At 41.7% G+C, this 17,557-nt stretch overlaps 1 protein-coding gene across 4 annotated transcripts in view; it reads left to right on the forward strand.

Moving 5' to 3' along the window:
• xirp2b (xin actin binding repeat containing 2b) overlaps positions 1-17,557 on the forward strand; it is a 122,488-nt gene that overhangs the window by 42,258 nt on the left and 62,673 nt on the right. For 2 of the 4 annotated variants that reach the window (XM_080199196.1, XM_080199197.1), the window contains exon 2: positions 7,309-7,459. In XM_080199196.1, the coding sequence (XP_080055322.1) occupies positions 7,309-7,459 (151 nt within the window). Of the gene's footprint in view, positions 1-6,815; positions 6,830-7,089; positions 7,165-7,308; positions 7,460-17,557 lie in introns of those variants that run through there. The other 2 variants (XM_080199199.1, XM_080199198.1) reach the window with 2 other exon arrangements.

Consider the following 17,557-nt stretch of genomic DNA (forward strand, 5'->3'; position numbering starts at 1 on the left):
CCATTTGCCTCCTTTACTGCCTGCTGCCCATGCATGCATACCTTCAGCAACTGGTATACGAGGACACCAAAGTCTCAGTGCACATTCCGCTGTCTTAACATATAGCCATTCAGACAATAATCTGCCTCCCTGTTTTTGCCACCAAAGTGAATAGCCGCACATTTATCCACATTATATTGCATCTGCCATGTATTTGTCCACTCACTCAGCCTGTCCATATCATACCAAAATATCTCTGCATCCTCCTCACAGCTCACCCTCCCACAAAGTTTTGTATCATCTGCAAATTTGAAGGGAACATTTAGTTCCCTCATCTAAATTATTAATATATATTGTGAATAGCATGGTCCTAGCATCGATCCCTGTGGCACTGCGCTTGTCACTACCTGCCATTTAGAAAAAGACTCGTTCATTCCTACTCTTTGTTTCCTGTCTGCCAACCAGTTTTCTATCCATCTCAATAAAACAAAGAACAAAGAACAAAATCAGCCTGGGAAATAGGCCCTTCAGCCCAATGAGCCCACGCCACCAGTCCCCCTACTCCACCCATGACCCCTGTCTAATGTTTTATGGCCATCCAGATTGAGGGAATCTGATTTACAGACAATTTATTCCTGCCAATCAGCCTAACAGCACATCTTTGGGGTGTGGGAGGAAACTACCCCCAATCCCATGCATTTTAATTGTACACACACTAATTTCGTACATGGGACTTTGTTGAAAGATTTCTGAATGTCCAAATAAACCACATCCATTGGATCCCCATCATCAACTCCACTAGTTATGTCCTTAATAATTCCAGTGGATTTGTCAACCATCTTTTTGAAATCCATGCTGACCCTGCACGATTCTACCATTGTTTTCTGAATGCTCTGCTTTAAAATCTTTGATAATGGACTTTTCCCAAGTACCAATGTCAGGTTGACTGGTCTATAATTCCCTATTTTCTCTCTATCTTGCTTTTTAAATATTGGTGTTATATTAGCTACCCTCCAATCTAAAGGAACTGTTCCAGAGTCTGTAGAATTTAAGAAGATGACCACTAATGCATCCAGTATTTCAAGGGCTACTGCCTTAAGTGTTCTTAGATGTGGATTATCAGGCCCTGGGGATTTACCAGCTTTCAATCCCATCAATTTCCCCAACACTATTTCCCTACTAATATGATTTGCTTCAATTCCTCCCTCTCACTAAATCTTGTGTCCCTAACATTTCTGTTATGTTATGTGTGCCCTCTTTTATGTATGTGCTGCCTTCAGGTGTCTCAGGATGAGAGTCTTTGATGACTGCAACATCCGTGCTGATACAGAGATGCTCATGTACAAGGCAGTTTTCCTCCCAACTCTTCTGTATGCCTCAGAGACTTGGACTACGTACAGGTGCTACCTCAAAGCCCTAGAAAGGTACCATCAATGCTGTCTGATCCTCTACATCAGCTGGAAGGACAGATGTACAACATCAGCTTCCTTGAAGGAGACAACAGCATCAACGTCGAGGCCATGATCATCAGAAACCAACACTGCCGGGCTGACCATGTACTTAGGACGTCAGAGTCTCGACTGCCAAAGCATATCTTTTTCACCTAGCTCAAGGAAGGAGACGATTAAAGGATACACTTCAAAAACACTGTGAAGGCTTACCTCAAGAAATGCAACATTGACATCAGCATCTTGCTGTTAACTTACAGAAGACTTCCTCAAGAGATATATTCTATAACCATCAGCATTCAGCAGAAGTTTTAAATGAAAGCCGAGATACAATTCTCCTGCAATTTGGTTAATCATCGAACCTAACATGGGTTGTTTCTACAAGAGCAGGGCCATAAGAAGCACCATTCCCATTTGTGAATTATTGGCTCTGTTTATACAAAGTACTATACGGCCTTTGGGAAAGATATTTTGTTTAAAAACTGAGACTGCAGTGTGGAATAAGTGTCCATGTGGTATAGAACCCAAAGGAAGAGAAAGTGGATTCCCATTTCACATTCTAGTTTGGTAACATATCAGCAACTAGTATCAGTTTCTATCAGCCTAGAAGCATTGCCTCAATGTTCAGTTTTACTGTAAGCTCAAAAATGTGCTTCCATTGGACATACAGGCAACATTCAATCTTGTTGATTCTTTGATGGACTTTATGTAAGTAAAGGCTTTGGTTAAGTATAATGACCAACCAAACTAAACACAGGATAATGGGAATGTTCATAATAAAGAAGTACTGATTCCAATTCCAATAATGTTCGTATATTCTAGCAAATCAGGGTTTCATTGGTGTTCAACAATGATGCATGACAGTTCTGTGGCATGTTATTTAGCAATGTTGTAAATTACTGATTAACCAGAAAGTTAAAGAATTGATTCACCAAGGAAGAGTTTAGTTTGCTATTGACCTGATTCTTTGGCAGTTAATTATTGTAGACATATTTCAGTAGTTATTGAAAGTTTGCTTGATTATTAAACATGTATAATAGCTGATGGATTTAACTTGAAGAACGATAATGATTAAGTTGGGCTTCTCCCTTCTGTTCTTGTATGAGCTGGGTCAAATATCATTATCATGATTGGCTTTAAATTTAGATTTAATACTGAGTAATTACTTAGTTAAATTAAGAATTTGTCAGTATTTATCATGAAGGCAGTTGCAGCTAATGTGAAAAATTGTACTAACTACAATGTATTTAACCTTCTGATTTATATAGCACAGTAAAATACCAAGATACTGATAAAAGCTTAACCTCCCAATGACTGAGAATCTTACTGAGATACTGTTAACCACTGGGTTTATGTATGTTGCAATGTTGCTTTCTTTTATTTTTGTTATAAGAACAATATTATGAAAGAAAACGGGGACAATTCTCCCAAAAAAATTCTAAGCGTTGAATTTGCATAAAAACTGGAGTAAATCATGCTTCTTTTTTCAAACTGAATCTCCCACACTCTGTGCACTGCAGTGTGCACTAGTGTGATACACCCTAGAAATCAGTGAGCGGGACCTACTGCCACCCAGGAGGCCGGCAGAATAACGCTGAGCGGGCCAGTGCGTACGCACTGATCTGTCAGCGCCGAGATCGGCACATGCACAGTGGCCCCTGTCTGCCAGCCTCCCAATCATTGGCCAGCTTAATTTCTGGCCAGTCCTGTGACCCCCACATTGCTGCCTTACCTACACCCCAAAGCCTAATTGCTGCCCCACCTAGACATATCTGGGCCCAGCCCTGACCCCCACCACTGGTAGCCCCAATTTCCCACCCCCTCACCCCAATCCCTCTCCCCCCACTGGCAGTTCCAAATTACACCCCCCACAGTGCTGCCACTCCCCCACTGCAGCCCTGACCACCCCCTCCCAAGCAAGTTGCCTCCACCCCCACCCCACTGATCGCCCCAAGAGGCCCCATCTCCATTAGGCCTGGCCCCCTTGGCACTGCCGCATGCCCAGTGGGCAGTGCCAAGATGCCTTCTTGGCATTGGCACTTTGCCCATTGGGCAGTGCTGGGGATTCAGGCTGGCACTGCCAAGGTGGCAATGCCCAGGGGGCACATCCCCAGTGCTTGACTCTCTCAATTGACCACCTCCCCCTTTCACTCCAACAGGATCGGACTCCAAGCATCCCGCAAGTCGGGAGCTATAGTAAAGCCCACTGGAGTGAACCACTCCTGGGGTTGGTGGTGGGGAGAGGCTAGCAGGCCCAGAGATTTCAGTCCCAGGACCGCTAATAGGATTTAAATCGCATGTAAATGAGCTGCTGCATACATTATGCAGCTCTGGAGATCCAACGCTGGGAGACGTGCGGAGGCCTGGACGCCCAGCACAAATCGTGTGAATTGGCCACCAGTAGAGTCTCCTGGCCTGTTGCACTAATAAAGCAGCACAGCAGGATGGGAGAATCGCTCCCAATATCTCTTATACATTTAGCAGTCTAACTATTATGAAGCTTTTTATATTCATTGCTATTTGCAGTTTTATTTCATTTCGTTTGATAAAATTATAAACTTGTTTGATTTGTACATCAATGTGCAATATAAATAGTTGTCTGTTGCTGAAAAGAGAGCCGTAGTGCCCAAGCTTTTCATTTTGCATTCATCAGGACAAATGCAAGAATGCCAAGTTTCAAATGGGCACAACAATTTACCAGAGAAAGAGGGTGCCAATTGGTTGGTAAGTTGACTCCTATTGGCTGAAGCATTGCCATGGAGAAAGCAACAGAGAATTATAGGCTCCCAGGCTCCCGGGTAATTTGGCTTTTGTTTGTAGAAAATGGGTCCCTATGTATGAATGTGTGTTCCTTCTCGCAAGTGTAAATGTAAATGAATCATATTACAACCTGGGCTCATTTATTTAAGTTGATTGTTAGTGTAGCTATTAGCATACTCAGATTGATTAGCAAGTGCTGCCCAATCACAAAATCATTTAACAGTGCATGTTTGCTCTGGGTTTTGTATGCAAGGGCTTGTTGAGTATATTCTGTAGTCTGCCTATTCCAAAACACCCAAAGGAACATGCTGTTTGATTCAAGCTGCAAATCATTGGACTGCATGGGATATCTAGCTGGCATTACACTAGCAGTAATGTTCACATGCAGCATTAATGGATTGTGTGGTAAGCAGAATATTTATCTAGACTGACAGCAGTGTTTCCTGTTAGCAGAAAATGCCACTCATGTCGCCACTGCATAGTAGCAGCATGAAATGTCTTGCTGAACCTAATGTTCAAATTTTTCAGATACTTTCCCTTTCCAAGGTAATTTGAGTTAGATTGGACTCTTTCAGGGTGCAAAAGTGGCAGTCTTTGGCCCATTTGTGAGCTTAATATGATATATAGCGAACAATGATCTGATGAGGACAGGCATTATCTTGCAGGTGAGCTTTGATATGCTTTATTTTGCATCAGCTTGCAAGGTGAGAAAAAGGCTGGAGCCCTATTCACAGGATTGCTGATGAGGTCAATCTTGTAGCGTGTGAAGCCTCACGTGGATATTGACCAGTGAAGGCAGGCTTGCAGTAGATAATAATGGAGAACCCATTGTGGATTTCTCAAATTGTACATTGAGCAAAGGGATCCATTAGATTGCTCCACTGCAAAAGTGAATTTGAGCACAGGATAGAGCTTAGATATGGATGCAGACTCAAAAATCATGAACATATTATCTGCATATCAGAAATCTGCACAGCTGGGAGGATAGGGCCCATTCCATCAAAAAACACATTTCTCATGGAAAAAATAAAAATGTTATCAAGTGCTGTATCTAGAGCGAATCCTGTGGCAACACCATCTATTTGGGCATTGATTTTTAAAACTGAACTCAACTGTGTGAGTTGCTCAGTTCAAAGTTCGATTAGTACAAATGCAGAAAATGGTGGCATGTCTAAATTGCCATGATATAGAGATGTGGCATCAATTTCGATGGCTTCCTTCAGCAGGCATTCTCATAAAGAAGCTTGCAATGCTGAACATACTCAGGTATTTGATATTCAATCAAGAGGTTTGGATTTGAAACAGAAAGTTAAGGTCGAGCATATTAGCTGTGATATTCCAGATTTTAGCACAGAATTCTGTCTGAGAACTCCTCAGCACATTTCTGACGGACTCAGGCATGGAATAGGTGAATCTCATTCTGTCCTAATGGCTTTTACAATAATTAGTCCCTTTAATTCAACTGGAAATCCATTAATTGGTTTTGTGGTGAGCAGGTCACGTGGAACCCTGTCCCCAATGTAAAATCCAGTCCATAGAATGGTTATAACACAGAAGGAGGACAATGAATCTGTGGAGTCTGTGCCATCTCCCCATAGCCCTGTAAATTCTTTACCTTCAGATGTTTATCCAATTTCCTTTTGAAAGCCCTGACTGAATCTACCTCTACCACCCTTTCAGGTAATGTATTCAGATCCTCAACACTCACTTCATGAAATAAGATTTTCTTTATGTTGTCTTGAGCTCTTTTGCCAATCACTTTAAATCTGTGTGCTTCAGTTTTTCAACCCCTCTGCCAATAGGACCTGTTTCTCATTATCCACTCTAGCTGGATCCTCACATGATTTTAAACACTTTGATCAAACCTTCCCTTCACCTTTTCTCTGAGGACAGATTTCATAGAATCATAGAAACCTACAGCGCAGAAGGAGGCCATTCAGCCTGTTGAGTCTGCACTGACGACAATCCCAGCCAGGCCCTATCCCCATAACCCCATGCATTTACCTAACCAGTCGCCCTGACACTAAAAGGGAATTTATCATGGCCAATCCACCTAACCCGCACATCTTTGGACTATGAGAGAAAAGTGGGGCACCTAGAGGAAACCCATGTGGACACGGGGAGAACGTGCAAACTGCACACAGACAGTGACCCAAGCTGCAACTGGATTTCTCCAGTCTAGCCACATAACTGAAGTACTATTCTTGTAAATCTTTTTTACAAGAATCATCCAAATCATCCAAGTCTGAGTCATTAATCTGGATGAAGAAAAGCAGTATTGAAGCCTGGGAAACGCCCCTGTTTATCTTCCTCCAGCCTGAATATCAGTTGCTCACCACTACTCTCTGTTTCCTGTCATTCAGTCAACATCATATCCATACTGCCACTGTCCTTTTTATTCTAGGAGCTTCAACTTTTCTAACCAGCTTGTTACGCGGTACTTTACTAAACATCTTTCAGAAGTCCATACACACCACATCAGCGAGATTATCTTTTTCAAGCCTCTATGTTGCCTCATTAAACTTAACAAAAATCAATTCAACATGATTTGCCTTTAAGAGATCCGTGCTGGTTTTTCAGTCTGAGCTAACAGACACAACTCAGAACAGGCTGCTCCAAAAACTCGGGTCAAACTATACAATGTTAGCTTTTGTGTTTATTTGTACAGTGGTAGAAGTTCTATATCTATCACGCCACAAGGTTAACATTTAAAACAGGTCAACATGTTTGAAAAGTTCGGTTTGGTAGGAGTGCAAATGTGGAAAAGTCTCTGTTAACCCTCCAGTTTTGAGTGAATTAAATCAGCTTGCTGTGAATGATCAATGAAATGGTGGCCTGTGCATTATACACAGCACTCGGTACCTATTGTTTATTCAGTGATGTCATTCTTCCTGCTTTACAAAAACCTGCAACTGATCAGTTGAAACATATACTTAGGATCTAGTCGGTTGGCCATTCTCATGGTGAAACTAATGTGGTATGCCCTGTACCTTATGTGGGCCTGTTTTACTGCATGATCAGTTCCACTGATCAGGGGCTGAACTCAATACTGAGTGTGAGAGGAAAACCACAGATGTTTCCAAATAGCTGTTAATGTGACAGTTTTTTTTTCCTTTTACAGGAACTGAGAGGTGGAGGTTCACCCTCTCAACCATCAAAGCAGCAGTCTGGAAATCGTTCAGGCAGCTCTCAAACCAATCTGGATTGTAAAGTTAGAGGGGAACTGGAGGAAACAATGTCCCGGGATGGAAAGGAAACAAACAGCAGTGAGGGTAAGTGCCATAACAATTAAAATGCATCGTCATAGTAAAGCTGTCTACAGAATAACAGATGTGCTTTTGGACTGTGCAATTTTTTCAATTTTTTTAACCCTTACTGGTCACGAGAGAATGAAGTTTTTCTTATCTTTTCAGTTATGTTGTTCATAGTTGCACGCAAGCAGCTATTTTGACTGTTTTCTGGAGAAGAGAGCTGCTTCACTACTCTCAATTATCTTCTATCTCATCGTTCCCACATCCTTGCTGGGTTGGACACCTTCTGCTCAGCATCACATAGAAAAGTATTCTGTTTTTTAATATTTAGCATGAAGAACTGACAAGACTTTTGGACGCATTCCCATAGGTCTGCAGAAAATGCACCAAAACCCTCTGTTCCTGCCCTTATTGAATAATAGGATTTACAGTGCAGAAGGAGGCCATTGAGCCTGCACCAACAACAATCCTATCCCCATAATCCCAAATATTTAACCTTCTAATCCCCCTGACACTAAGAGGCAATTTATCATGGCCTAGCAACTTAATCCGTACATCTTTGTTCCTGCCTTAACAGAGATAATGACCTCTACTTATCATTTTATTTCAGTGACAAGGCTGAGCTTAAGAAGTGATTGTGGGCATAGATGCATACTCAGTGAGAAACTAGCCCACAACTGTGCTGCCTGTCTAATGTTTCACCATATCAAAAGTGAGCATGTATCATGGCATGTTCAAATCAAAGCTTGATTAAAGACTATACCCTGTCAATCTTTATCTCATTTCAGGAAAAAATAAAAGTTACAAATCTTCCCCATTTATCCTCCCATCACCGGAGATTGGGGCAGCTAAAAAGTCGCAATGAAAATTCCAAACACTTCTCCTAAAATCGAGCACAAAACTTCATTGAATTGGCTTCTTATTGCGAAGAAATCTCCTCAATTGGAGTTGCTCAGAGCACAGCAATTCCAGCCAATTACCTACCGATCCTAATCCTGCAAATCTGAAATGGAAAATGATTTATTGTGCTTGGACTTGTATAGCGTGGTATTTAAATGATGAAGTCAGATTTGTTTTCAGAAATCATCTGCAAGGGGCAGGAAAGCTAATTATCCTGGATTATTTTTGTTGCAAGAAGTGTGTAATTGGCCAATCTTTTGAAAGGTAACAAGTTTTTGATAGTGTGGAATACAGAGTTGCTTCCCTCCGTATTTTAGTAACTTTAAAGCACTCTTTCTATTGTATGCTAAACATTACAGCACTAAACTTCTGTGGAATTATCACAAACGTCTGCCAAAACTTGTGTGGGAGATCAGCGGAAACTCTAAAGTTATCAGAAATGTCTTTCTCTCCTTGTTCTGCATCTCTGGCTTCCTTTCTTGTCTCACTCACTAGTGTACAGGAGTTTGGTAGCATTCAAAGAGCTCTGGACCATCTAAGTAGATGGACGAAAATGGCAGATGAATGCTAGTGAAAATAATTGTAAAACAATGCACAGTTGAGGTGAAATGTTTCTTCACATATAGTGGATAGATTGGTCCACTATCGTAAATCTGTAACAATATTTGTAGATGGTTATCAATCATTTCAGAAGTATTGATGTGAGACTGTCAACAAGAAGTCTAATCACCTAGTGTGTGATATGTTTCAAGGACATTTGATTGGAAGTGAAAACAAGTTGTCTAAGGCCTGTAGACACAATGGACTGGATTTTCGCTACTGAAGCGGGTAGCTAGAGGCAGGAAATCTCCCAGGTTGGCAGGCCTGTTTTGGTTTGAAGTGAGGATTGGTAAAATGGATAGAGAGGTGCTACCAACCACACAAACAGATTCTTGGCAGTTTTGGGGATGGGTGAATGCTGGTGTGGGCCAATTAGAAGGACTGTCTCCATTGCAATAGAAGCATTAAGGGTCTACAGTCCTCATCCTTCAGACCAGCTTACTCCACACCCATTCCCCATGGGTACTAACGCCCTTTAGACAAAACCAGAGGTTTCAAACACTTCACACCTTTTAATCTGGTCCAGATTAAAACTGAGGCACTGATATAATAGATTACAGAAGAATCAATTTAGTAGGACCATTTAAAGACATCAATCAAAGATTACAATTCACTTCTCTTGTCAAAACAGATTTCCTGATATTCCAATGCTTTTATAGGTCAGAGTTCTCAGCCAAACATACATAATGAGGACAGATGGAATCTTAGGTGGCCCAGTGAACATTTTCACTGTTCGTTCTATAATTTACAGCATTTGGAGTCACTTCAACCCCTCTACCCGTGACATTTCTTTTTCCAAATTAACTTTTAAAATTAGCTTTGATTTTCCACATAGAGTACTGATGAATGTCGCACTCCTCTGTTTCCCATAATAAATTTTTTTTGCAGAAGTGCCTAAAACAGAGGCCACAATTGGGCCTTTTCATTGATGCATACATCTGTATGACTGCCTAGCAGACAATTTGTAAGCCATTATGTGTTAGTGCATACCATAACTTTGCTTAGAAAAACAGCGTAAAAGTAACTTGTTGTTATTTTGATCCAATAAGTTTTTAAAAGAATTTCATGCTTGTGATTAAACATTTGACAAGTTCTAGCTGTTGTGTGTGAAAATATCCGTCACCAAAGAAATTTTTATGTGATTCATATTCTTTCAAATTAGAAGCATATTTTGGTATCTATTTTCAAAAAATGGATAATGAAAATCCTGGAGCTGGTACCACCTATGAGTTTTTAATGAGTTGTATGCGGCTCTGAAGCCATTGCTTTCTCATCCCTGGTCCAGATGTTGATTGACATTTCCAAATATGCAGCTTGCCTGGCTTCTTTACACGTTTCACTAGTTTTGTATTATACACCAACACTTGGACAGAGGCAACTCGAGCCTTGAGAGCTCTTTCTTATAGGGAAGTTATTTTTAATTTTGTGCAAAGAACAGCTCAGTGTTCTTTAGCTTTTTATTATTTGCCCGATTACTTTGACTGTTAAATCTTGTAAAGTGTGTTGTGTTTGCTCTTGCTTTGGAAGTGTTTCACTTAACAAGCCTCATTCATAATTTACTCTGAAATAGGGGCTGTCAGAATATAATTTATCTATCCATCAGTCAGAGAGATCAGGAAAATGAAATGTAAAGTACTCATTTCCATTTGGTTTATCAGTAACATAATGGGTTTATTGTTCACATTGGGCGTGCTAATTCCCAGATACATTTGTGTGACTGTAAATATTTAATCTCCTGAGGGGAAAGGACAGGACAAGTAGGGTAGGATTTTATTGCATCGCTCGCCCCCAGACCTTTTTGGTTGTATCACAGCCTGGTATAGCTCCTGCACTGTTCAAGACCGTAAGAAACTACAGAGGGTCATGAATGAAGCCTAGACCATTACTCAAATCAGCCTCCTATCTATTGATACAAGATTTAACAGTCAAGGTAATCGGGCAAATAATAAAAAGCTAAAGAACACTGAGCTGTTCTTTGCACAAAATTAAAAATAACTTCCCTATAAGAAAGAGCTCTCAAGGCTCGAGTTGCCTCTGTCCAAGTGTTGGTGTATAAGAACATAAGAACGGCTAATGTTACGCCGTTGTTTAAGAAAGGTGGCAGGCAAAAGGCGGGAAATTACAGGCCGGTTAGTTTAACGTCTGTTGTAGGTAAAATGTTAGAATCCATGATCAAGGAGAAAATAGCGTGGCATCTTGAGGAGAATTGTTTGGTAGAGCAGACGCAGCATGGTTTCGTTAAGGGGAAGTCGTGTCTGACGAATTTATTGGAGTTCTATGAGGATGTGTCTAGGGCGGTGGATAAAGGAGAGCCAGTGGATGTGGTGTTTCTTGATTTTCAGAAGGCGTTTGACAAGGTGCCTCACAAGAGGTTATTACAGAAGGTCAGGGGGCATGGAGTTGGGGGTAGGGTGTTAGTGTGGATAGAAGATTGGCTGTCAAATAGGAGGCAGAGAGTGGGGGTCAATGGGTGCTATTCGGATTGGCGATTGGTGACTAGTGGAGTGCCCCAGGGGTCGGTGCTGGGGCCTCAGCTATTTACCATTTATATAGATGATCTGGAGGAGGGAACTGAGTGTATGGTGTCGAAATTTGCTGATGACACCAAGATTGGTGGAACGGCAAATTATGCGGAGGGTGTGGAGAGTCTGCAGAAGGATCTAGATAGGCTGGGCGAATGGGCCAGGAACTGGCAAATGGAATTTAATGTTGGCAAATGTGAGGTGGTCCACTTTGGTAGGAATAATGGTAGGAAGGACTATTACTTACGTGGCGAAAAACTGCAGCATGCGACGGTGCAGAGGGACCTCGAGGTCCTTGTGCATGAGTCGCAAAAACCCAGCCTGCAGGTGCAGCAGGTGGTCAGGAAGGCAAATGGGATGCTGGCCTTCATAGTGAGGGGGATTGAATATAAAAGTAGGGAGGTCTTGCTGCAGCTGTATAGGGCACTGGTGAGGCCGCAGCTGGAGTACTGTGTGCAGTTTTGGTCACCGCACTTATGCAAGGATGTTTTGGCCTTGGAGGGAGTGCAGAGGAGGTTTACTAGGCTGATTCCGGAGTTGAGGGGGTTGAGCTATGAGGAGAGGCTGAATAAACTAGGCTTGTACTCGTTAGAGTTTAGAAGAATGAGGGGAGATCTCATTGAGACATATAAGATGATGAATGGGATGGATAGGATAGAGGTGGAGAGGCTCTTCCCGCTCAGAAAGGACAGTAGGACTAGAGGGCACAGCCTCAAGATAAAGGGGGGGCGGTTTAGAACAGAGTTGAGGAGGAACTTCTTCACTCAAAGGGTGGTGAATCTCTGGAATTCTCTGCCCGTTGAAGTGGTGGAGGCTGCCTCACTCAATATTTTTAAGACGCGGGTTGATAGGTTTTTGATAGACAAGGGGATTAAGGGTTATAGGGAGAGGGCGGGAATGTGGAACTGAGCCACGACAGATCAGCCATGATCTTATTGAATGGCGGGGCAGGCTCGAGGGGCTAGATGGCCTACTCCTGCTCCTATTTCTTATGTTCTTATGCTCTTATGTTCTTATACTGTGTACACTTTTCACTGCCTTGGAAAAGCAACAGTATAATCAAAGGTCCCACACACCCTCGATGTACTCTCTTCCACCTTCTTCTGTTGGAAAAAAGATACAAAAGTCTGAGATTACATCCCAACTGACTAAAAAACAGCTTCCTCCCTGCTGCCATCAGACTTTTGAATGGACTTGCCTCGCATCAAGTTGATCTTTCTCTATACCCTAACTATGACTACAGTCTGCACTCTCTCCTTTCCTTTTGTATGTACAGTATGCTTTGTCTGTGTTGCGCACAAGAAACAATACTTTTCACTGTGTGCTAATACATGTGATAATAATAAATCAAATTCATTCAAATTCAAATTTGAAACCATAAAATCCCGTCGAAGGTGAATGGACCTTTCTGTTGTCTGCCCCTCGCCCACTCCAATTCCTGTGGCAGGTGAGGCGATAAAATTCTGGTCGTAGCCTTTTTGTTTACCCCTTCTCCATCCCAACCACCACCACCACCACCTCCCGTCTTCACATTAACTCCAAATTATCCACCTTTGTCATATCTCTACTCTTTAGGCTGAACTGGCAACCCTCTGCCAACCTCCCACCAATGGTATTTTAAAAAATACATTCACAGGATATGGGCATTGCTGGCAGGACCAACATTTATTGCTCATCCCTAATTTCCCTTGGGAAGATAGCACCTTCCTTGGCTGCTGTAGTCCATGTGATGGCAGTAGGCAAATAGTGCCATTATGAAGGGAGTCCCAGGATTTTAGAATCATAGAATGGTTACAGACAGAATGTGGACAAGAACAACCCACTTAGTTCACTTCCCTGCCTTTTCTCCAGAGCTCTGCAATTAGAGTCATAAGAGTTTACAGCACAGAAAGAGGCTCTTTGGCGCAGCCATCAAGCAGCTATCTATTTTAGTCCCATTTTCCAGCACATAGCCTTGCATGCTGTGGCATTTCATGTGCTCACCTAAATGCTGTTTGAATGTCGTGAGGGTTCCCACCTCTACCACCCTTTCAGGTAGTGAGTTCAAGATTCCCATTGCCCTCTAGGTGAAAAGATTTTTCCCCACATTTCCAGTAATCCTCCTGCCCCTTAACTTAAATCTATGCCCCCTGGTTGTTAATCCCTTTGCTAAGGCAAAAAGTTCCTTCCTATCCACTCTATGTGTGTCCCTCATAAATTTATGCACTTCAATTATGTTCCCCCCTTTGCCCAAGAGAAATAACTCTAGCTTATCCAGTCTCTCTTGATAGCTGAAATGCTCCAGCCCAGGCAGTATCCTGGTGAATCTCCTCTGCATCTTTGGTGCAATCACTTCCTTCCTGTAGTGTGTTGACCAGAACTGCACACATTACACTGTAGCCTAATAAGCATCTTGTACAGCTCCATCTTAACCTCCCTGCTCTTATATTCAATACCTTGGCTAATAAAGGCAAGTATCCCATATGCCTTCTGAATCACCTTATCGACTTAGCTGCTGTCTTCAGAGACCTATGGACATGCATGCTATGGCCCCTTACTTTCTTTCCTATTGAATCTACCCCCACCACACCCTCAGGCAGCATATTTCAGATCCTAGCTACTCACTGCTTCAAAATGCTATTCCTTATGTTATCACTGCTTATTTTGCCAATGAGCTTAAATTGAGGCCTTTGGTTCTGGAGCCTTCCATCAATGGTAATGGTATTTTCCCATTTTATCCAGTTCAGATCCCTTAAGTTTTGACCCAGAGAAGTGATGTACTTCCAAGTCAGGTTGCTGTGTAACTCAGAAGAGTTGTTTGTGTCCCCATAATAATCATAAAGTGCTACCTTGATTCAGTAATAACATAGTTGTAATATGAATAGTGATAGCTTTCTACTATCATCACCCCTCTCCTCAAAGAACCAACTCTACATGCTTCTGTTCTTGCATATGACTACCCATTTCCAACCTCACTTTCCTCTCCAAAGTCCATGAATATGTTGTTACCTCTAAATCTGTTCTCACTTTTCCAGGAAGTCCATGGTTGAATCTTTCCATACAGGTTTCCATGCTTGTAATAGTACCAAAAGGCTCATGTATTGAATCTGCAAACGACATCCCAAGTTATTGTGGCAACGTTAACCACAACTCTTCCTCCTTATCGACCTACATGCAGCTTTTAAACAGTTGATCATACCATTCTACTCCAGTGCCTATCTGCTGTTGTTGAACTGTGTGGAATTGTACTTGCCTGGTTTCATTTTTACCTAGTTAATCATAGCCAGACAGTCACCTGCAAAGGCTTGTTATCCTTCTCCCACCTCTCAGCATTTGTAACTTGTTTTCTTCTTTAAGATGCTTTTAAAATAGGCTCTAGGATATAGACAGATTGGAGACTTGAGCACAGAAATGGCAAATGGAGTTTAACCCGGACAAATACAAGGTGATGCATTTTGGAGGGTCAAATTTAGGTGTGAAATATACTAAAATGGCAGAACCCTTAGGAATATTAACATAAAGAAGGATTTGGGTGTGCAGGTCCACAGTTCCCTAAAAGTGGCAACACAGGTGGCCAGTGTGTATAAGAAGGCATATGGCATAATTCCTCAGCAGGGGCACTGAGTACAAGAGTTGGCAAATCATGTTGCAGCTATATAAAACCTTGGTTAGGCTGCAATTGGAGTATTGCGTGCAGTTCTGGTCACCACGCTAGCAAAAGAATGTGAAAGCTTTGGAGAAAGTGCAAAGAATGTTCACCAGGATGTTGTCTGGTCTTGAGGGCATTGGCTATGAAGAGAGGTTGATTGTTTTCACTAGAAAGACAGAGGCTGAGGGAGACCGATAGAGGTCCACAAAATTATGAGGGGCATAGACAGAGTCAAAAGGCCTTTTCCAGGGTGGAAGTGGTGTCAATTACAAAGGGCACAGGTTCAAAATGAGAGGGGGAAAATTTAAGGGAGATGTGCGGGGGAGGTTTTTCATGCAGAGAATGGCAGATGCTTGGAATGCACAGCCTGTAGAGATGGAAGCAGGTGCATTAGCAATATTTAAAAGGCATCTGGATGGGTACATCAATAGGGAGGGAATAGAGGGATATGGACTGAGCAAGGGCAGAAGTTTTTTTTTCAGTTTAGTTAGAACATTATGATTAGCACGGACTTGGAGGGCTGAAGGGCCTATTCATGTTCTTTGTTTTCTTTGTTCTAAAGCCTATATCTGCCCTAATAGTCCTGTGTGTTTCAGTGAAATGCTATATATAGATGAAAGTTGTGTTGCTTCCTAGTCAGAAGATTTTAGCTTCAAACTCTATTGCAAAACTTGAGAACGTAATTTAGGCTATTGTGTCAATGCAGACTGAGAGAATTCCGCAGGTATCAACCTTTTTAATATTGGGTCTGATTTTGGGGCAGGAAATGTTGTTGTGCCACTGGTCACTGACCTAGAAGAAAGTTATTCACCAAAATCTAGCGATCTGTGTGACATGGATTTGACCTTTCCTCATGGTAATTTTATTCTGTTGCTAATCTTGGGGTAGTGGTGTCCCGAAAGGGTGATATCAAGCAGGCTAAACAGTACTGAGGAATTTTCCAGACCGCGAGTGAGGAAGTAGCAAATGAGTTTTAACATTCACTTCTTATTATTTCACGGAAGGTGAAATAATGATTGGGACATACAGGTGGGCGTAAGAGAAATTGGAATATCATAAATAACAAACTTTGTTACTTGAAAAATCTATGAACTTTTAGAATAGAATGGAGAAATTTGACATTCTACAGGTACAAAGTTAGTTCTTCAGGCCAGAGAGCTTGTGTAACAATAGCTATTACTTAGCGGAACATTAGAAACTCAGTTACATCTCATTCAACTGAGCCATAGGTTTTTTGAGAGTTTTTACTGTGAGAATGCTGTCAGATAAAGTGGGAATGTGCATCAAATCAATGATTTCTAATTGATTTCCATCTGTGATGACTTCAACAGGATTTAGCAGGAGTCACTGACAACAACTTCTAGATATCCATGTTTGTAGGCACCAGTGCCGGAATTCTACCGCTCTGGCTGCCATGAGTTCAGAGCAGGCCAGGGGCAGACAACGGAAGTGTCCATTGATATCTGGTGTGAATTTCCAATCCTGCTCGAGCAAGGTGATAAAATCTCACCCATAGTACTAGTAGAAATTGTTATGATTTCACAGAGCAATGGCAGCAAGTGATGACAGCTTCATTATCATTTCAACTGCAAAATCCAAGCCAAGATGTGAGCCAACTTCTAGTGTTCCAGTTGACAGGAAAGTAAAATTAACATTTAACCTGGGCCTCCTTTTTTTCATTCTTTGACCTTTCTTTGGAGAAAGATTCAACAACATTGTTAATTACTTTTGCTGTGAATGTTTTCCTCATAACACTGAACGTGTTATGAGGAAAACATGTGCATATTCAGCAAGTTACTCCAGCAATCAAAGGACATAATCTAAAACAATTTTTAAGAAGTCCAATGGTGTTTTCAACATGATGAAATGTCCCAAGGTGTTGCCAGGAACAAAACAAAATTTGACAAAAGGCCGCATCAGGACATATCAGTACAGGGATCCAAAGCTTGATCAAAGAGATAGATGTTAGGAACAGATGAGAAAGAGGCTTAGGGAGGGGATTCCAGAGTTGACAGCCTGCGCAGCTGAAGGCATGGCCATGAATTGTAGTGCAATTAAGATTGGAGATGCACAAAAGGTTAGCTTTGTAGCAGCATAATTCAGGCTACCATGCCGTGCAGTACAGAAGAAGGCACTGTTACAGATGCTGCCTATTCAATAGACTCTACTGCATGAAACATTAAACTGAAGACCCATCCAACTAATCAGGTGGATGTAAAGGATCCCATATGGCACTACCTAAAGAAAGTAGGAATGCTGTCCCTGTATCCTAGTCAACATTGTCAATCAACTAACACCACTAAAACAGATTACCTTGTCATCAAAGTTAATGCTGTTTCAGGAGTTTTCCTGTGCATATTTTTGTCTGCTGTATTTTTCTACATTATGACCGTGACTACAGTTCAACAAAAGAAGTTCATAGATGGTGGATGTCGTGAAAGATATAAATAGACATCTGATCACTTGTTT

Source organism: Carcharhinus amblyrhynchos, chromosome 11, assembly GCF_965287045.1.
Source record: "Carcharhinus amblyrhynchos chromosome 11, sCarAmb.v2.hapA, whole genome shotgun sequence".
Taxonomy (NCBI): domain Eukaryota; kingdom Metazoa; phylum Chordata; class Chondrichthyes; order Carcharhiniformes; family Carcharhinidae; genus Carcharhinus; species Carcharhinus amblyrhynchos.